General features: G+C 53.1%; 7 protein-coding genes across 7 annotated transcripts; 3 read left to right on the top strand and 4 right to left on the bottom strand.

Moving 5' to 3' along the window:
• Nucleotides 1-962: 962 nt before the first annotated feature.
• On the bottom strand, nucleotides 963-2,322 carry AYL99_04230 (hypothetical protein; the record flags this gene model as incomplete). Its single annotated transcript, XM_018835744.1, has 2 exons — nucleotides 963-2,048; nucleotides 2,110-2,322. 2 exons carry the CDS (start codon nucleotides 2,320-2,322, stop codon nucleotides 963-965), a joined length of 1,299 nt encoding a protein of 432 aa, XP_018695394.1.
• An 828-nt stretch (nucleotides 2,323-3,150) lies between these two features.
• AYL99_04229 (hypothetical protein) lies at nucleotides 3,151-3,989 on the bottom strand (the record flags this gene model as incomplete). The annotated part of the gene is made up of 2 exons (XM_018835743.1): nucleotides 3,151-3,869; nucleotides 3,938-3,989. 2 exons carry the CDS (start codon nucleotides 3,987-3,989, stop codon nucleotides 3,151-3,153), a joined length of 771 nt encoding a protein of 256 aa, XP_018695393.1.
• A 509-nt stretch (nucleotides 3,990-4,498) lies between these two features.
• On the bottom strand, nucleotides 4,499-6,591 carry AYL99_04228 (hypothetical protein; the record flags this gene model as incomplete). The annotated part of the gene is made up of 6 exons (XM_018835742.1): nucleotides 4,499-5,191; nucleotides 5,248-5,594; nucleotides 5,661-5,900; nucleotides 5,993-6,063; nucleotides 6,113-6,282; nucleotides 6,343-6,591. The coding sequence occupies 6 exons, from the start codon at nucleotides 6,589-6,591 to the stop codon at nucleotides 4,499-4,501; spliced, it is 1,770 nt and encodes a 589-aa protein (XP_018695392.1).
• Nucleotides 6,592-8,561: 1,970 nt separating this feature from the next.
• Nucleotides 8,562-13,376, top strand: AYL99_04227 (hypothetical protein; the record flags this gene model as incomplete). The annotated part of the gene is made up of 9 exons (XM_018835741.1): nucleotides 8,562-8,899; nucleotides 8,956-9,873; nucleotides 9,937-10,244; nucleotides 11,744-11,804; nucleotides 11,871-12,360; nucleotides 12,415-12,735; nucleotides 12,798-12,847; nucleotides 12,906-12,966; nucleotides 13,053-13,376. The coding sequence occupies 9 exons, from the start codon at nucleotides 8,562-8,564 to the stop codon at nucleotides 13,374-13,376; spliced, it is 2,871 nt and encodes a 956-aa protein (XP_018695391.1).
• Nucleotides 13,377-13,533: 157 nt separating this feature from the next.
• On the bottom strand, nucleotides 13,534-14,664 carry AYL99_04226 (hypothetical protein; the record flags this gene model as incomplete). The annotated part of the gene is made up of 2 exons (XM_018835740.1): nucleotides 13,534-14,547; nucleotides 14,602-14,664. 2 exons carry the CDS (start codon nucleotides 14,662-14,664, stop codon nucleotides 13,534-13,536), a joined length of 1,077 nt encoding a protein of 358 aa, XP_018695390.1.
• A 681-nt stretch (nucleotides 14,665-15,345) lies between these two features.
• AYL99_04225 (hypothetical protein) lies at nucleotides 15,346-16,299 on the top strand (the record flags this gene model as incomplete). The annotated part of the gene is made up of 2 exons (XM_018835739.1): nucleotides 15,346-15,841; nucleotides 15,920-16,299. 2 exons carry the CDS (start codon nucleotides 15,346-15,348, stop codon nucleotides 16,297-16,299), a joined length of 876 nt encoding a protein of 291 aa, XP_018695389.1.
• Nucleotides 16,300-17,071: 772 nt separating this feature from the next.
• On the top strand, nucleotides 17,072-19,585 carry AYL99_04224 (hypothetical protein; the record flags this gene model as incomplete). The annotated part of the gene is made up of 12 exons (XM_018835738.1): nucleotides 17,072-17,238; nucleotides 17,304-17,347; nucleotides 17,423-17,617; nucleotides 17,701-17,790; nucleotides 17,844-17,990; nucleotides 18,041-18,393; nucleotides 18,450-18,486; nucleotides 18,554-18,683; nucleotides 18,740-18,788; nucleotides 18,873-18,974; nucleotides 19,089-19,246; nucleotides 19,351-19,585. The coding sequence occupies 12 exons, from the start codon at nucleotides 17,072-17,074 to the stop codon at nucleotides 19,583-19,585; spliced, it is 1,707 nt and encodes a 568-aa protein (XP_018695388.1).
• Between the last annotated feature and the right edge of the window lie 201 nt (nucleotides 19,586-19,786).

Genomic DNA, 19,786 nt, shown 5'->3' with positions numbered 1-19,786 from the left:
GTCTGTCGTATAAAGGGGCCATGTATTGGTTCCGCAACTCCTATTCAGCTCAAGCATTTCCTGATCACCATTTCCCTCAGCGATCAGCTACTTCCACGATCAACTTGTGCTGACTGTTTGCCAATTCAACTTTTTCGACATGTTGGATTGGAGGTCCCCACTCGGCGTCGACGAGCTTTGCCAATGGAACGGTCCGTTTGCCTCGTCCCTGGACTCGACCACCACGCTCTTCAATTCTGCAAACAATGCTACGAACGCGAATGCTCGGGATTGTGGCTTTCACCTTCCTCAAACGGCGATGATCTACCAGTTTCTCTCGGATGGCCCAATCAGCTCAACACCTTCAGCGCGGTCTGAGAGTTCAACCAGGTCTAGTGTTGAGATTAGTTATCCAAGCCTTTGCGACGGTGTTGGAGAAGTTCAGACGACGAACCCTCCAAATATCGAGGTGGTTCTCGCCCTTTTCGTTTCATAACCGAATTTCTAACAAGGGGAATAGAAGAGACGAGCCCAAAACAGAACAGCTCAACGTGCTTTCCGAAAGCGCAGAGAAGAACGACAACAGGAGCTACAAGCCCAGGTTGCGGAACTAGCACGCACCAATTCCTTACTATCAAGCTCGTATCGCCAGCAGAAGGAAGAGCTTGATCAACTCAAAGCTCAATTGAGGACCCAACATGCTGTAATCGTTGCCCTTCTAGGCCGACGATCTAGACAACCCGCGACGTTGGGGAATGAAACCTCTCGGAGATCATCCAACAAGCAAATGGCGTTACTCTAGCGTCACACCCGATCAAGCTGGAAGGCAACCCCTGGGGAGTTGCTGGCATCAATGTAGCTAAGCAGACGCAGACCATGTCCTTTCACACATCGACGGAAGAGACACAAGAAACACTGGAGTTACAGTACTCATAAGCTTGTAGGGACATAAGATATACTACTCTCCACCTCGGCATAATGTCTCACAATTTCCAACCATTCCTCTTAGCAATGGCCGTCTCCTGCCTGAAGGCGAGATCCTGAAGGATCTCCTCACTGCCGCCGCCGACGACCATCATCCTCAAGTCGCGGCTGATTTGCTCGACTCTGGCACCAAGACCGCTTCTTTGATAGCCAGCGCCACCGAATATTTGTTGGGCTTCGCGGTTCGCCAATTCCAAAATTCGGCCGCCTTGGACTTTGGCAAGAGCCAGCTGGCCTCCAATATCTGGACTTTGCCAACCCTGAGGCTGACTCTGCACGTTGTAGGCAATCTGTTCCAGCCAGGCCCAATGTGACTCAATGTGGCGCGCCAGTGTTACGATCTTGTGTCGGATGATTTGATGCGAAATCAAGGGCTTGCCAAACGTGTGGCGCGTGTGAGCGTAGTCGAACGCTTCGGAGAGGCATGTGCGGGCGTGGCGATTGCAGCCGATGGCCATGATGAACCGTTCGTGGTTGAAGTTGTGCATGATGATCTTGAAGCCGTTGCCTTCAGTGCCGATGAGGTTCTCGGCGGGGACCTTCACTTCATCCAGCGTCACAAAACTCGCGCCACCGGCTTTCATGCCACTGTTGGCGATGCGTCGAATGGTCAGGCCGGGTGACGACATAGGAATGACGAGGACGCTGACGCCCCCAATCCCAGAGCCCGGTGGTCCCGTGCGCACGGCAGTGGTCATGTGAGTCGCCCAGGGAGCGCCGGTAATCCATTTCTTGTAGCCGTTGACAACATAGAACTTGCCATCTTCAGTCTTGACGGCAGTGGTTTGGATGTTGCCGACGTCGGAACCACCAGTCGGCTCAGTGATTCCCAGGCAAAAGCTAGTCTCGAAGCTGAACAAACCCGGCAGCCATTTACGTTTCTGCTCTTCGGTGCCGTGTGCTAGGACTGGGGGAAATCCAATAACTGATCCGCTCGTTAGAGAACTCATGCCGCCGCCTTCAATACGGCTCGTCTCGTCGCGAATGATCATGTCGTGAAAGACGTCGAGATCCTCGAGCCGAATCCCAGCCGGGTCCGGCACCGTGGATGGTCGGTACTCGTAGGGGATTTCATGGAATGGAATCTATATATTTTAAGAACTAATTATTCATGTGCAAACATACTGGAGAGACTTTTGAACATACCCCAGATGCCACCCATCTCAGTTGTTCCTCCCTAGGCGCTTCGCCTTTCTCCTCCCACTCCAATGCGTTCGGCGACACATGGGTTTCGATATAGTTTCGCACAAACTGTCGAAGTCGTCGATGGCTTTCATTGTAATAAGGAGATGCTCTCGCCGTCCACCATGCGGGCTCACTCCATGGAGCGATGGCTTCTGTTTCTCGTGGTTGCGACATTTGTGCCTGGGGTACATACATTCAAAAGCGTGGAGGTAAATGTGGATTTCGCCTTAATAGGGCGAAAAGGTACCTCGGCTCAACTCCCGCCCTCCACATTCCATACCCGAGACATGGAGCCTTAATCAGCTCACAGAGAGTCAGAAATACCTAATTCTATGGCATATCCATGGTAAAAGCGGCGAGAGCGAACGCCCAGGTAATGGTGTCGGTATCTACAATGCTCAGGGGAAATGCCCGTCGGTTATGGTGCCGCACCCACTTCTGAAACGAATTGTCTGAACTGCTGACATTGTTAGATGCAGCATGTATCGACCCATATCCATTCAATGCAGAGACCATAGGTTCTAGCAGCCTCAAGGGCTCGTCGACAAAAGGCTCGTATCTTACGACAACGGTCCCTTTTCCTCTTTCTCCACGTTCGGAGGTCACAGTAAGAGATCTCATTCAATATGATAAGATGGCGTATGCCGGGATGTCAGCATCGAAAAGCTCTTACAACTTGAGGGTGTATCAGGTGGCAAGATGCTCTTGTGTCTACGATCCGTGGGAGAGTGGCGATACGTGCTCGGTGAGGAGTGTTATATTCATGGTCTGATTTTGATAAAACGGATTGCTGAAGTGACCTGGGAGCTTAGATCTAGCTGAGCAAATCCAGCTTAGCGCCTTGGCACAGAGACCTTATTGTTCTATCAGTTCTCGGCTTAGTTACCCTCAACGGGGAGGACCCACAAAACACGGTCTAGACTCTACCTAATTTGTGAGTTCATGGCCTCTAATTTCAGGAACTCCCTCTGTCCATACTCTCGGCTGAATTGTCATGGCAGTCTAGCCAATGGCGCGTCCTCCGTCCACCTCCAGGTTGGTCCCCGTCACAAAGCTGGACTCGTCACTTGCAAAGTACAACGCGGCATTAGCCACGTCGAACACGTCGGTGAGCCTTCCCATCGGAACGTTCGCGATGAACTTGGCTCTGTTCTCTGGAGTATCCTCCACACCCACAAACGAGGAAAACAGTCCCGTTCCGGACAAAAGAGGACAGATGCCATTGACGCGGACCTGGTGAGGCGCAAATTCCGCCGCCAGGCCCTTGGTCGCGTTGAAGACCGCCCCTTTCGAGGCATTGTACCACACAAGGCCCGGACGAGGGCGCAGGGCCCCGATGGACGCCACGTTGATGATGGAGCCTCCTTCGCCTTTCTCAATCATGTACGGCACAATCACGCGCGTGGCCTGGAAAATCGACTTCAAATTGACGCCCACCACGCGGTCGAACTCCTGCTCGGTCACTTCGAGTGTGGGCTTGTTGCGATACGTCGTGCCGGCGTTATTGACCAGGATCGACACCTTGCCGAATTCCTTGAGTGTGAAGTCCAGGAGACCCTGCCAGTCTTCCAACTTCGTGACATCGGCGGGAAAGAACTTGATTGAGGGCGAGGTTGCGGCCACGCGTTCGCCCCCCGCGCGATTGATGTCGGATATCACGACTTTGGCGCCCACTTCAGCAAATCTTTTGGCTGTGGCTTCTCCAAACCCAGAGGCGCCTCCTGATGGACAGTTAGCTCTGCCTTCCAAGTCATCCCTCTGAAAAGAGACGGTCAAGGTATGTGCTGACCTGTGACAATCGCCACTTTCCCCGCCAGCCGCGAGTCTCCTGATTGAGCCATGACCAAAAATAAATGCACAAATGATCACTGCTTCGATACACAAGTACCGACACAACAGACGGATGCCCTTATAGAGTCGTGAAAGTTGGAACTCGAAGCCGACAATAAATACGAGAATCACTGTCTTCGTCTCCGTCTTCCACCCTCCGACCATCATGCGATCCGACAACGCAGAGCCATGCATGTCTCCGGTTGTCGGCGTGCGTCCGATCCAGACCGAACATGCACCTCATCCGATGGAGACTTAGTCAGAAGAACGAGTTTCATTTCTACGGAATGCCGATGAGGTGCTGTGAAGTCCAAGCCGGCGTTGTGATTACCGGCTTGAGAATCTCTCAGGGCATGATTTATAAGGCAAGTATGGCGGTTTTTAGGATCCATCTACTTGCCAAAGCAGAACGCATAAAGAACAATGGACGCACTAGGGGTGACTTCTCGGAAGCCACCGTCGTTCCTTGTCAAAAAGCCATATATTGTATTTTTTCTCGGGCACTCTCTCTCCCGCCATTTTAAAGCTTCGGCACCAACAGATAGCTCTCAGCGTGGCTCCCGCCCAGATGCACCCGGTGGTGTCCTTTGTTAAACTGCGGCTCCATATGTTTGACCATCGGGGTGTCCCACTCGGGCAAGACCATGGTCTTTCCCGATATCTGCAGACGCAGGCCCTCGCCCTTCTCGTACACGATCCCCATCGGCCAGATGCCGATATTCATCTCGACGACGTTCCCTGGCTCAACGTAGTCAGCGCGCAAGTGCGGATGGACCGGCCAGTACTCCGTGGACTTCTCGGGATCGATTTCTCTGTGCGAGGCGCGGAGGATACCGGTGGGACCGAGATACTTGGTCGGGTTCACGTTGGCAACCTCCTTGACTGACTTCACAGGCAGCTCGTGAAGGGGCACATTGGACTGTTCCATCAGCTCGCCGTCCACCGACAATTTCCGCAACATGATGTAGATGTCGAGATCGTTGTGCTCTTGACACGACACGAAAACCTTGAGCTTCGAGAATCCAGCCAGTGTGGTTCGCTCGGGGAAAATGTAGTCGTAGGTTACCATGTCGCCATTCGTGGAGTCATATGAATGGACGGCCTCTTCTTTGCTGGGTGAGTCTTGGAGCGTTTTCTTCGATGTCAGATATAGTTTTGTGTATTTCGTGCGAGGGATCGGGTAGTCAGTCTCGACCTGGTCGTAAAGAGGGTACTAGATAAAAACGTTAGCGTTGGGAGCCCTTTTGGCTTATTACGGATTCCCAGTACCGTGTCCCCAAATCGATACATCGACACACGCACTTTCGGCGTGTTCTCCCAGCCGTTATCTATTCCCTTGAGATATCTCTCGAAGAAGCGATCCAGATCGTCCACCGAGCGATAGTGATAGTCTTCGTACCATTCCTGATGGGGATGAAAGCGCAGCCATTTCTTATCTGTGTTAGTGCCTCTCCAAGCTCTCACCGAGCCCATGGTGTGCAGCATCGTCGAGTACGAGGCCAGAATGTACGACGGGACCTTGATCTTGCTGAAATCAACCTGTTTCGACTGCCAATACGCATCGTAGAACTCGTGAACCTCGGCCATCTCCGTGGCTGCCTCCTGGAGGCCTCGACCTAAGCGTGTAGACTTAGTAACGCGCAGACGAGCACAGCGAGTTGTTCGAGATTGGGGCAACCTACCTGGGATACCCATCAACACCCATTTCAGGAACGGCGCCCAGGGGATTCCTCCGCGGCGACACAAGTCACGGTAAACGTCACTTAGGCCTTCCCACGGCGCGATGGCCTTGAGATGTGGCGGTTGCTCCATGGCGGCCCAGTATTGCACGACACCGAGCCAGGAGTTACCAGCCATGCCGACCGCACCGTTACACCACTCGTATTTCGCCGCAGTCTCGATGATGTCGTAGCAGTCCTCGCCTAAAGAGAAACTATCAGAAATGTATTCCTCAAGGGTCGGCTGAGAGTCAACTTGCCCTCCTTGCGGCCGAAGTAATGTAAATTCCCTTCACTGTCGAATGATCCTCGGGCATTGGGGTCGAGAATCGCGTAGCCCCGGCGACACCACTCGTTGGGATCAGGCCTTTGGCCGAGTCAGCGTAGTTCTCTTTCTTGCCTGGAAAGATACCAACCCTTCAAACTTCTCAAGTCCGCTCTGTCGACTCTTTGGAACTCCGACCCGGTAGGGCACCACGTCCATCAAATTCGCGCCGCCTCCTCCTTTTCCGTACGGAGAATAAGGCATGATGATGGGAAGCTTCTTGCCGCCCGTGTCGGCAGGTCGGTAGATGTCGGCATATATCTTAAAATGAAGTTCAGCGAACAGTTCACCGTCCACATGTATCAGCTCCTTCAGACTCACCTTGACCCCATCTCTCATGACTATCTCAACGTCTTTTTCAAAGATAATGTCCAGTTCCAATGGCTTGTTTTCGGGTGTTTTCTGCCATCCTCGAGGCAAGACGCGCTTTTCGTAGCCAAAGGGAATCGTAACCACTTTTACAGGCCGGTTAGGCTCATCTGCCGGGGTCGCTTCCTGCCAGATCCATTCGAATCCATCGTTAGGGATGGTCCCTTTGTTGTAACCGGGCCAAGATTTGTCGATCGGCATTTTCGCAGTGATTGCTGAAGACAGTCCTTACAGGTGTTCGATAACCTTGATGTACTCGAGGGATCGACGGACATCTGCAAGTGGCTTCAAGGGCGTATTTGAAGTGTCCGTAACACACTCGAGGAGAGACCGCAGTGGGCGAACACCGGTGGAGTTTCTGAGGCTCCATCGAGCCGTAGGGAGTGAAAAGCACCGTTGTCTGTGCCATGGTGGTGTCGTTGCCGGGTTAAAAAAAGGCCGTACCTTGGTAGACAATTAGCCCATCGTCCTTGTAAGTCTGACTCGGATGGTATACCACTCTGGAAGGTGTCTGGAAATGCTCACACCCGATGCCAGGGCGCCAGGGCGTGCCATGGGTTGAGTTTTGCGCTTACCAAGTTGAGCATCGCTGTGTGAGATCCGGTGTTCTGAATGCCGTGCTGAGAAATCTTCCTCCCCGCATTCTGTTCCGCTCTCTGTTGCCCAGCTTTGGCTTCGATCGAGGAGGACATACATGGGCCCTCTCAAAGCTCTCACTTTTTCTAGCCATTTGGGTCCCAGGGCGTGGCAAGCCTCAGCCTTGCATGAAGACGGTGTTCTCGGTCAACGCCGACTCGCCACCTCCTACAAATTGGCTTGACCACCTGGTGTGCGTGTACAACTTAAGATTTCTCAGCTTGGACTTCCTGTCCACTCCACTGTCATCCGCTGTTATATGGGAGATCGCTCGATCAATAGTAAAGAAACCAACAATCAGGTTACAGCCAGTTAGACAAATGCGCAGTCATTCCGACGTCTAAAGCTGCTTGAGTAACTTCCATTAAACTGTCGCCTATCCACGTGGCACAGTTCCCACGATGAGAAGAGGAACTATTATATCCTTTCACAAGCAGCCATCTGCCCTAGACATTGTGTGATGAGAGGTGGCTACGGGTGATATGGTATCTGCGACAAGAAATGCCCTAAGTAAGGAAATATGCTTCTTCTCGAGATGAGCATGGTTCTTCTGTTCCCTGCGCCAAGAGTAGTTCTTCCTCAGAGAGTTCGCTGGGAGTATAACTGTAGCCAAGGTAGGCACGCCGGGTGGTTTAGGGGCTTCCCCGGCCGCAAGCAGGACTGGTAGTTGCCTAGCTCTGCCTATCTACTCGCGAGCTCTAGGGGCGCCACCCCCTCCTTCCTCTCCGTCGCCCACAACCTTAAGTGCTAAGTTCGCAGTGATGCAGCGTGATCCCTCCCGTCTGCACCCCCTCCGCCCTTTGAAATGTATAACTGCAAGTCTCCCCACAAAATCCAAAAGCTTTTCCAAGTGCCTGACACTACGTTCGCTCTGTCATGGATACCACCATGGACACCACCATGAATGACATGTTCACCGGAGAGGGCTCGGATGAATCGAGCCACGAGAATGAAAACAACAGCAATGCATCTACATACGCGCCCACCGCGGGAGAAAAGCCAAGAAGAGGCGGACAAGCTCGAGCATGTGGTGAATGTAACAGGTACCACAACACTCCTCCCCGATCACGAAAAGTGTCGCACTGGTCCTGACACGCTCAAAGAAAGAAAATCAAATGTATGCGGTCGCTGCAGACCCCTGTTCAAAGCTGTGCAAATAACCATAATAAGGTGACAAACGAACTCCAAGGTGTTCTTTGTGCGCCCGAACTGGGCAAGAGTGTTATTACCCTAAGAAAAGACGGCCAGCAACCCGCCCCTGGCAATTGAGCGCTTCCCCTAGGCGTCTCCTGGAGATGGAAGGAGAAGAAGGGCTAAGTGAGCTTGCTGGACTGTTCAGAGCAAGAAAGCGACAAGCTAATTCCCTTCTTCCAGATCGCATCCTCGACCTTCTGGATTCCAGTATGCTAGAAAATGCGCTGTTACGACGCAGAGAGAGACAGGACAGCCTATCAAACGCGACTTCCCAATCCCCACAGGTCTCTACAACACCCAACTTCTCCCCTAACCACGTAGGCCAAATAACAACAACCGACATGGAAAATGGACTGCTCTGTGCGAGTGACATGAATCCTGCCCTCCTCTCGGGACAGGCTGAAACCCGATTCTTCGCAGATGTCTTCGATCCCACCTTAGGGTCTTGGCTGACGGACGGCTTCTCGAATGCCCAAGGCTTGGAAGCCCTCCAGGGAAATGCAGGAGAGATGTTGGACTTATCTCTGTTGCGAGCACAAGATCCCACAGGAGCGCTGGAGATGAACTACAACTTCCAGTTCGGCTTCTTTCCCGCACCCAATGCAAACTCAACGAACCCGGGAAATGCCAGGCCGAACAGATACTCGATGCCGTTCCCTGCTATGGTCGTGGATGACGCGTGAGTAGAAAGACGTTAACCCTCTATGCATGCTACTCAAGACTCACAATAATTAGGATTGATTCATTCTTCAAGTATGTGGCAGGTTGGCTGCCTCTTTTCCACAAACCGCGATTCTATGAAAAATATAACGTGCACGGTCAAGATCCCGAAAAATATCAGAGCCTGTCCCTGGAAGACTGCTTAATCCTAGATACCATTTGCGCCCTCGCCGCCCGCTTTTCTGCCTCTTCGTATTTTGCCCATTTACCTCCCAAGGGACGGGCTGAACCATTCCTCAATCAGGCGACGCAGCTATTTCAGGACGCCATGAAGCTAGATTCAGCCATCCAACCAAATCTGTCATTGTTACAGGGATTACTTCTCCTAGGCTGGTACCACCAGGTCTGTGGTTCTAGTGGGCGATGTGGCAATCTAATTGGTGTCTCCTGCCGTTTGGCATACGACCTCGGCCTCAACAACATCGACCATGACATTCTAGATTCAAAGGCCACGGCTCAATGGACCTCGAGCGAAGAATGGAGCAGGAAAGAAGAACTTCGCCGGGCCTGGTGGTTAGCCTGGGAGCTCGACATGTTCTCGGGCACGATTCTAAAACGGCCACACACGATTGACAAAAGCCACATCAATGTGCTACTCCCGGTATCCGATGAGGCATGGTTCTCCGACACACCAGTTGCATCAGTTGCGATCATACCCGACCCACTGCACGTTTGGAAAACGCTCAAGGATTCCCCTAATGACAACGATCGGGCTTGGTTCCTGGTCGCGTCTTTCCTCAGGGCGTTTGCTCACGACATATTCCACAGACGACACACCACGGTGCAGACGGTTCTCGACTTCCAGTCCTCTCTTACTTGCTTTTCCTTGATCCTACCTCAAAGATTTCACCTTTCGGCGAACTGTCTCAGCTACGACGAGACTAACTTCTCCGGGAATAATTGGATTATTTGCACTCATTTAATCCTCCATTCGTAAGAGCTTCTCAGCAGAGCTTTAGAAGAACCAAGACCACGAATACTGACTCAGGAGGATAGCTCTCGTTCATCCCTTCGACTGCTTTGTCACCGCAAGTTCCCAGAGCATCTAGACGTTTCCCTTGAAACATCGGCCTTGGAAGATGAGAAGTTGGTCTGCCGCGTCATTCGGGAATGGGATCCGAATTTCATTCCGCGAACCTGTCCGCTGGTCACCACAACCCTGCTCGGTCCGGCGGCGATGAATGCCAAAACAGCGTGCGAGCTCGCCGCAAACCCTGACGAAAGCAGGCCCATATATCTCGAGATGCTGAAGCTGGTTCTGGGCGCGATCGGCTCGTTCTGGCAAATTGGGGCTTCTGTACTAGGTGAGAGTTCCTCCGATTCGCGACGAGATTCTCTGTTCTTCTGACCACCCTAAAGAACTTGTGCAATTGCTGGAGGCTCGCCGGTCAATCAACGAGCTGGTCAATGCGCGCAAGAACGACCTGGATCGACTTCCCCTCCTTCTCCCCAAAAATGACGAAGAGCCCGACAGCTGAATCGAAACACCAGGGGCGATGACCGTCACGGTATACGCCAATGACTTAATTATATAGAGGCTGCTTTGCATTCCTTTCTTTTCTATCGCCAGAGTGTCTGGATACCTAGGACTCGTCACGTGGAGCTAAGTCGGCGATATGTAACTATACATCCAGAACCCTCTGCCCGCGCAGTAATATAAAACCCACTACCTCTCTAACTAACTCTGGCTAAGGTTGTGTTTGGAGAACTGAATGGATTGGGTGTGGGTGCAGACCCGAAGAAGATAGGAGCTGCGAAGGCTTCAGAATTGATATACGGCTAACTCGACTAACTAATAGCAGGGCGGGAATCACTCCCGAGTAGTTCGTCAAGAGTCACATCCCTATTGGTGTGGAGCAATCAAGGACAAGCGGCGAGCATATATTACTATTTCCCCTGTTGCCGATAACAATGATGTCATCCCTTTGTTTATATATCTACCTCTTTATGTCAGGCCAGTCCAATCACCCTTCAAAGTCCCCGTATATAGAGCGGGTAGCTCTACTGACGGAAACATGCCGGCCAGCTGGAGCAATCGCGCCACTGCATAGAGCCGGGCAGAAGTGTTGTTCCGGCCGAGTGATTCCGCGGACCGTTAGGAAGCTGATTCCGGATACAATCTGCATCTAGCCAGCAGGCATTCCGCCATGAAAGAGACCGTACAAGTGTATTGGACGGAGCTTTATGTATCTGACTTGAGGATCGTCTCTATGGATGTGAGGACCTGCGCCGGGGCTGAATGAGGAGAGGGAGAGGGAGAGGCCCGAGGTACCTTTGGTGATTCGCATACAAAGAATTCCGATGACCACACAGACCTCAAGATCCGTCGCTTCTCCTTCCACCACATCGAGAGGCTAAGCATTTTATGCAACGTGGAAGGTAAGGACGTCAGTTCTAGGCCGATCTTTATATTAGGTGCAAGTTCGAGGACCCTAGACCGCGCCCTGGGAGTCATACGGCTATTTGCCATTTCTTTGCGACACCAGCTGGGCGACTGTTCCATGTCGGGATCTTCGTTTGCTTCTTTCACCAACACGTTTTGAGATGGATCTCTTGGTACGGTCTTTGGCAATCAGAGCACTAACCACTATCTGTGGTCTGTTTATCCTGCGTATTATTTACCGTCTGACGTTGCACCCTCTGGCAAAATTCCCTGGCCCGAAGTTAGCAGCAGCTTCATCGCTATACTTGGCGTGGTATGACTTGAGACCGTCGACTTCCTACATCAAGGTTTTCCCGGCCTTGCACGAGAGATATGGCAAGTCCTTTGCGGATTGGCGCTCCCCAAACTAACCATCCGCAGGGCCCATCGTGCGCATCACGCCAGATCAGCTCCATGTCAAAGATATGGAGGCGTATAATGAGTGAGTAGGGCAATTCGACATTCTCCCTCTCCCCCTCAATCTTCTTCCCGTCCTGATTGTGTCAAGGATATTCCGATCGGGCTCAAGGTTCTCCAAATGGCCGCAGATGTACTCAACAGAGAGCGCCAATGGCTTCTTCAACGTGGCCGACTCGAAGGCCGTTAAGCCGTGGAAGGATCCCTTCCGGCCATACTTCTCCAAGGCAGCAATCACCAGGCTCGAGCCACTAATCCACAACCGCGTGCAGAAGTTCGTGTCAGTTCTCGCCGCCGCAGCATCCGCCGGCAAGGCCGTCGATCTCAGTCTCGGCTACCGGAGCTTGACCAGCGACGTGGTCATGAGCTACTGCTTCGCCGACCAGGGGTTCAAGTCCCTCGAGGCCGATGAGTTCCAGTCGCCCATGCTCCTTGCCCTGGAGCAGATGTTCGATGTCATGCAGTATACCATTTACTGGCACAATGCGGCGAGGATGCTGCTCCGACTGCTAAGTCGAATGACTAAGGAACAGGCAGAAAAGTATGTGCCAGCGCTCGCAGCCACGAATTGGATCTCTGAGGTAAGAGTGGAACAAGTACGGAAAAATCGCGGCACTTTTGACCTTCGATGACAGCAATGTCGACAAAAAGTTGAGAAGATTATGAGCCGGCAGGGGTCACAGTCCAAATACCCGACCGTTTTCGATGCGTGGGCGGACCCGTCGTTCAAAAAGGACTCGTTCAACCCAACCCTCGAGCAGTTGACGGCCGATGCCTTTGTCTTCCACGGTGCCGGGACCGATACCACGGCACACACGCTAACGCTGGGCTCGTGGCATATCATGAACAATAAGGAAATAGTGTCGAAGCTGAGGAAAGAGCTGGAACGCGTCATTCCTGATCCAGACAGCACGCAAATGGTCAGCACGACTGTCCTAGAGGAGTTGCCGTACCTCGTGGGTGTGCCCTTTACCTAATGTGAGGGATGAAGGTCGGCTATTTACTGAGTCCCATCCAGCATGCCGTTGTCAAGGAAAGCCTAAGGATGGCTCTGGGTGTGCCGGGACGGTATGTGATGAGAACCCGATCCACCGTTTGAGATCTGTTATCTAACCTGATACGGCAGAATCCCCCGCGTGGTTCCAGAAGGGGGCGTTGTCCTCTGCGGCCAAATGATCCCGGCAGGAGTATGTCCTTCTTCTTCTTCTTCAACTTTGGCACGATCACTAGCTTCCAAGCCTCCGCCGTTCCTGACTCGTTTTTACCTTCATAGACGCCCGTTTCGAGCACGGCATACGGCTACCACTACGACCCTGTCTTCTTTCCCGAGCCCCATACATTCCGGCCCGAGCGCTGGCTGGGCGCCAACGCACGAGAACTCGAGAGCCAGCTCATCTCCTTCTCGCGTGGCCCTCGGTCGTGTCTGGGCATTAACCTCGCGCATGCAGAACTGTACCTGACGTTCGCTTACTTAGTCCGGACCTTTGATTTGATGCCATATGATATGAAGCCGGCTGACATGGAGTGGAAGGATAATTTTGTGGTCACGACGAAAGGTCACTTGAGAGTTACCGTGAGGAAGGTGGCAGCTATGTGATAAAGGCAGTGAAAGCAGGGACAGCTCGCTTGTCTCGATCGCCTTCTTGTTTCAATCCTGGCTCTACAGCTGCTAGCAGTCTATTCTGATGCAGATCTATGTCTAACCCCGTCTCCTCCTCAAGTGTGCAGCGGGTCGAGACTGCGCAGATGATAGATTAGACATCCGGAGCTTTTGCCTTGGTGACTACCTTGGAAAAGTCCGGCGTCCTGCCAAGCAGCCAGCCCATACCCTCGACCTGCTCGACGCGAAATTTCTCGCTGGCCTTCAAGAACGGAAAGATCGCCCAGTGATAGTGCGGTTGGCCCGGGTAGACGTACGTCTTCGTCTTCACACCGCACTCCTCGCTGAGCACGCGTTCGTACAGCAAGCCTTCATCCCGTAACGGATCCATGCCATCGATCTGGAACAGCGCGGGTGCCACTCCCCGGTGGCCGTTGGGGTGGTTGAATACCGCCCAATGCACGCTGTCGTGGTCGTCAGCTGCGTAGCCCGCCAGGAACATGTCGATGGCTGCGACGGGCAGCACCGGGCTGTTGCGGTTTTGCTCGTACGACAGGTAGTACTCTTTATACTTATCCGGCACCACCGTGGGTGGGAGAACGGGGGGAACTGCGAGATATTGGCCCGTCAGGGGAGGCGAGAGGCCTTCGTCTCGAGCCAGGTGTGCTAGCACTGCTGAGATATTGGCGCCGGCGGAGGTGCCTCCGACCACGAAGCCTGCCGACGGATCTGCACCCCACGAGGACGCCTGTGCCGCTGCCCACTGCACGGCGTCCCACGCGTCGTTGACCGCGTACGGGAATTTAAATTCAGGCGCGAGCCGGTACGCCGCCGAGACACATACGGCGCCAAACGCTTGCACGAAGTTGCGGCAGCTCCGCTCTTCGGCTTCTGGGATACCGACGCAGAATCCCCCACCGTGGAACATGACGATGAGCGGACGGCCACGCTGGTCTGACGACGACGACGCCGCCATGTCGGAAGGCTGGTACAGCTTCGCTCGGACCTTGCTGCCATCTCGGGTCGGGTATTCGAGTTCCGTCTGTCTGACTTCGGGAGGTGCGTCGCCCAGGGCTTTCAGCATTTCAGCGTCGCGAAGGCGCGCCATCTTCTTGAAGGCGTCCAAGTCATTGTAATTCGGGGGAGGGAGCTGAGCGGCTTCGAGAAACTGGAGCCGGCGTCAGTCAAATGGCATTGCGACGTATTGTTGAATAACACCTACCGCCTTGAGTTCGGGATCGATAGGCGCAAGCGAGAGGATATATTCTTTGTCGAGGAAAGACATGTTTATCGGTTCCGATTCAACGATCTGCCTAAGATCTCACTGTCGACGTCGTGATCAAGTCAACCCTTCAGAGACAGACTCCTTGAGACAATTATGTTTTCATTCAAGAAAAAGACTGACTCGGCGAATTGAGGGGTTCCAGCTTAGTAAATCTTACTCTGGAGAGGGGCTCGGAATGCCACGACTTCTTGGGACGGCAATATTGATATATTATTACTGCTGACGCTGGTGGTCTGCTCTGCGGTATCAACCCTAAGATGCCCAGTCCAGCCAGACTCTCCACGATAAGTAGCCTTGACGAATGGCTGCTCAGAAGGCGTCCTTGTATCGGAATACCGTGGGACAACGTATATGACTGAGCCGAGGTCGGGTTTGCCGGAGCGGTAGGAGAGTAACTTTGCATCGTATGTTTCTCTCCTCCTTTTGTCCCTCCTAGCATCTAACCGACTCGCCCGTTATTTATGCACACAATGGCCATGCCTGGCGGAGATTCATCCAGATCTAGGAAGTCTCTGGGGACGCCGCGAGGACGCCGGGACTCAAGCGGATACTTATAAAACAGTACCGTCAATCCCGACAGAGTTGAACATTATATTAGCCCAGGAGCAGCCCAGGAGCTGCCAAAGTCACTCGCCAAGTCTCCAAGGCTCCGTCTTCTCACTTCTGGTTGATGCTGCAGCAATGCAATACTTCAAGGTCGATGAATCCGAGCTCGTGGGCCTGAAGGACAAGGTCGCCCTGGTCACCGGTGGCTCATCTGGGATCGGCCTCGCGACAGCAAGACTGTTTCTCGACAAGGGTGCACGCGCTGTCGTCGTCGCAGACATCCAACCTCCCCCCGACGAACTCGGGTCTCGAGTGCTTTACGTCAAAACCGACGTCGCGTCGTGGAAGGACCTCGTGAACTTGTTCCAAACAGCCATCGATCGATATGGCCGCATGGATGTCGTGTTCGCCAACGCCGGAGTCGCCGACTCGATCGACTACGTGAACTTGAAAGAGCACGAAAAGCAGCTTCTGGAGCCGAGTCGACGCCCCATCGAGATCAACCTGTTTGGATGCCAGAATACCGTCGCTCTCGCAGTCCACCACATGCAACGGCAACTGCCGCCGGGCGGGAGTATCGTCATGAATTCATCCGGGGCAGGCTACGTGGGCGTGACTTCAGCGTCGTACAGTCAGTATCTCCCATCTCTACGTTCCGGATCTGCTTCCTTGGCCATCTGATAGAACACTGACGGACAGAGTAACCCAGCCGCCGCTAAACACGGCATCATTGGCTTCCTCCGCGCCATGAAGATGCAGCTCCATCCCAAACTCCCCATCCGACTCAACGCGGTCGCCCCAGGATGGACACAGTCCGCCATCACCGCCGGTGTCATCGACACGTTCAAGTCCGTGGGCGTGCCGATCCAGCCGGCCTCTGCCATCGCCCTCGCCGTGGGCAAGTTAGCGACGGACCCAACATACCACGGGCATGCGCTTTTCGTCTCCAACAACGAATGCGCCGAGTTTGAGGAGCCCATCCAAGCGGAGACGGCCAGGTGTATAGGTGCCTCGAACGGTGACGAGCAGCAGTTCCAGGACCTCATGATGGCGCTGAAGAAGCATCGCGAGAGAAAAGAACAGGGATAGGAGCCGGAGGGCGGATGACGCTCGGCTAGATCCTGTGAGAGAGGCTACTATGGGTTCTATAGGTAGATAGGTTACGAGAGACTTAGCAGTCTCTGATCAGGTAGAGAATATCCAAGAGTCGAAGAACTATTCTCGAGATGTTCGATTTTGACTGTAGCTAATCACATCGCGTTGAAGGCACGTATTTTCTTCTTCCGCCACGCCGTGGCTTTAGGTCCGTTAGAAACGCTTCTTCTCGGCGCCCCCACCTTGCTCAACACCGTTTTCACATCGTGGCTCACAGATACCGGTATAAACTACAATGGTCGGCCCTGGGGCTCATACTGCCGCCTTGCTGTGCCGTGTGATTGCCATTACCCCCCTGGCTCGAGTTAGACACCTCTTTCGGCCGCGGGGACTCGACAACCAGATGCTGCGGAATGCAGTGTTCGGAATGAACTGCCGCGGAAGCCTGTGCTGATGGGATCCTGACACTTGGTGTAATCTCACGCCGAGGTTCGAAATCGAAAAGTCCACGCTTGACAGACGATGTGTGATCTGTATGCAAAGCTGTGAGCCCTAAGCACGCGATGGAACGATTAACAGGGTGCGATAGTGGTAAGAGGGTATATCTCCGTATTTGTAGTCCACGGTTCTGTGAGAAGGATCTCATTTCTGACCGTCGTGAAGCCTTTCTCTTGTCGCCTAACGGAATAAACACCTTCAGGTACATCGTTGATCGCTTCGAGCATTGTAGAATATCTACACTGCTGTCAAGCGCCATTACGCGAAGATGCCTCACTCCGACCCACCTCCACCAGTGATTGATATCGTCGACGAAGTCCACTCCAAACCGGACCACATTAAGATCATCCATGTAGGGGCCGGAGCGTCGGGCCTTCTGATGGCCTACAAGGCTAGGAAGATGCTCCATAACTACGAGCTCATTCTTTACGAAAAGTAAGTCCACAGCATTGCCAATAACGAGTTGAGAGAGGAAAGTTTCCCTACTGACTCCTGGAAAGAAACCCTGAGATTGGAGGCACTTGGTGGGAAAACCGATACCCAGGTTCGACAGCCCACTCATCCTTCGGATTCATTTCTTTGAGAATAGGCTGATCGTGTCCCTGCTGGGGTGATTCAGGCTGTGCTTGTGACATCCCAGCACATTGCTACACATACACGTTTGAGCCGAACACCGAGTGGTCTGCATTCTACGCAGGCAGTCAGGAGATCCAGGACTATTTCTTGAGGTTCTACAAGAAGTACGAGTTAGAACCCTTTGTGAGGCTCGAGCACGAAGTCCTGAGCGCAACTTGGGATGAGTTGGAAGGAGTTTGTAAGTCAGTCGTGGCGATTTTCCCTCTCGTTGTTCTTCATCCATTTGACAGACGGCTGACAACTAGTAATAAATACTTCAAGGGGATGTTGAAATTCGACATAATGGACAGGTATTCCATGACTGGTGCAACGTCTTGATCAACGGGTCTGGAGTGGTTAACAAGTGGAAATGTAAGCCAAACCATGCTACTTCTCCAGTCAGACATGCTGATATTAGAGGACAGGGCCCGCCATCGAGGGCCTACACAGCTTCGGCGGAAAGCTAGCACACTCAGCCGCCTGGGATGAGACGATTGACACGGCAGATAAGAGAGTAGCCGTCATTGGGACAGGCTCCAGCTCTATCCAAATGGTCCCGAGCCTCGCAAAGGGTCTGTCTTTGTCTTTCACTCTTCGAAACGTGCTGCTGATGCCCTCACAGGAGCAAAGTCTTTGACGGTGTTCATGCGGAACCGGTTCTGGATCTCGCCCCAGATCCCGACCGACACGCAGAAGCTGGAGACATCCAGCCGAAACGCCATCATCGGCCGGCACTACTACACTGAGGACGAGAAACGATCGTTCCGGGACGACGAGGACTTCCACCTCGCCTACCGCAAAGAACTCGAGTCTAAAATGGGCAAAAAATTCTCGGTCTTTTTGCGCGGGACACCCGACAATGAAGCAGCCAAGAAGATCTTCCGGGCCGATATGCTGAAGAAGCTGGGTCCCGGTCAGGAAGACCTGCTTGAAAAAGTGATTCCCGAGTGGTCTCCTGGCTGTCGGAGGATGACCGTAAGTCATCGGGGAGAGGAAAAGCAGAGCTAGCTACTGACATAGTGCACCCACAGCCGGGGGAAGGGTATCTCGAGGCTCTTGCTCAGCCACGTAAGACTACGATGTCCCCTCTGTCTTGTCGACATGGTTTCCCGCTAACGTATCTATACCTCTCTAGACGTCTCCACGGTTCATGAAGAAATTGTCCAGATCACACCGAAGGGTCTATTGACCGCCAGCGGACAAGAAATCGAGGTAGACATCATCGCGTGTGGAACCGGCTTCGAGACCGCTTATGTGCCGCACTTGTACGTCCTCGCAGAGTGGCATCGTCGTGGTATGTAATCTGACAAGTACCTCGTAGCAAGATCATCGGTACCAACGGTCTCGTCATGCAGGAACACTGGGCTGAGGTCAGTAGATGCCACTCACTCACTTTCATCTCATCATATCCCCACCAAAGTGGTCTTCGGTACCTGCACTGACCCCGGATAAAGGAATCAAACATCTACTGCTCCATCACGGGCCCGGGATTCCCAAATTATTGGGTGATTAACGGTCCGAGGGGGAACTGGGGCCAAGGCTGTGCGCTTCCATCAGTAAGTGACCGACCGATTTCGAAGCACCTTCGGTTCGTTCTTGAGCCTACGCAACCAGTCAATCAATCTATGGGTCACGAGATAGCTGACAGTTTGGGTGTCTGCTCTGTACAGCACGAAGTCCAGATAGAGTACGCGATCCAATGCATCGACAAGATGCAGCGACAGAAAATCCGGAGCATGGAAGTCAAGCAGCGCCCGACGACGGACTTCAACAACCACATGGACGCCTGGCACGCGAAATACTCGGTCTGGGCCGAGAAATGTCGAAGGTGAGTGATGAGCTCAGAGCATTATTCCACAATCACCTCTTCCATCTTTCATTCCCTCGGTGCCTTCCCGGTGCTAACCTCAGACACACTCTTCGTCATCACAGCTGGTACAAGAAAAACAAACCCGAGGGCCGCGTATACATCTGGGGCGGGTCGCTCCTGCACCTGCTCAAGACGCTGCGCACCCCGCTGTTCGAGCACTACGACATCACATACAAGAACCCCGACGACTGCTGGGCATTTCTGGGCAACGGTCTCACCGAGGCTGACGTCGCGGGTACCGTGGAGAGATTGACCCCGTTTATCAGGAACGCCGATACGCCCTGGGACATTGTCTAAGAATGGGTAGGAGAGGATGTGTCACCTGTGTCACAACGGGCGACCAAGTCAGTTATGCATCTCAGATGGTGTGAAATCGTGCTTGATTTGGTCACGAGTTCCGGATACTGCGTTGTTGGGTTATATTGTTGCGTTCACGTAGTGAAATCCTTGTAACCTCGAACAGAAAATGATCAAGGCTCCAATTCAATCTTCCAAGTA

The sequence above is a fragment of the Fonsecaea erecta genome (genome assembly GCF_001651985.1).
Source record: "Fonsecaea erecta strain CBS 125763 chromosome Unknown Scaff3, whole genome shotgun sequence".
In the NCBI taxonomy this organism is placed as follows: domain Eukaryota; kingdom Fungi; phylum Ascomycota; class Eurotiomycetes; order Chaetothyriales; family Herpotrichiellaceae; genus Fonsecaea; species Fonsecaea erecta.
Note: the sequence above shows the minus strand (reverse complement) of the source record. Positions and strands in the feature narration are given on the sequence as shown.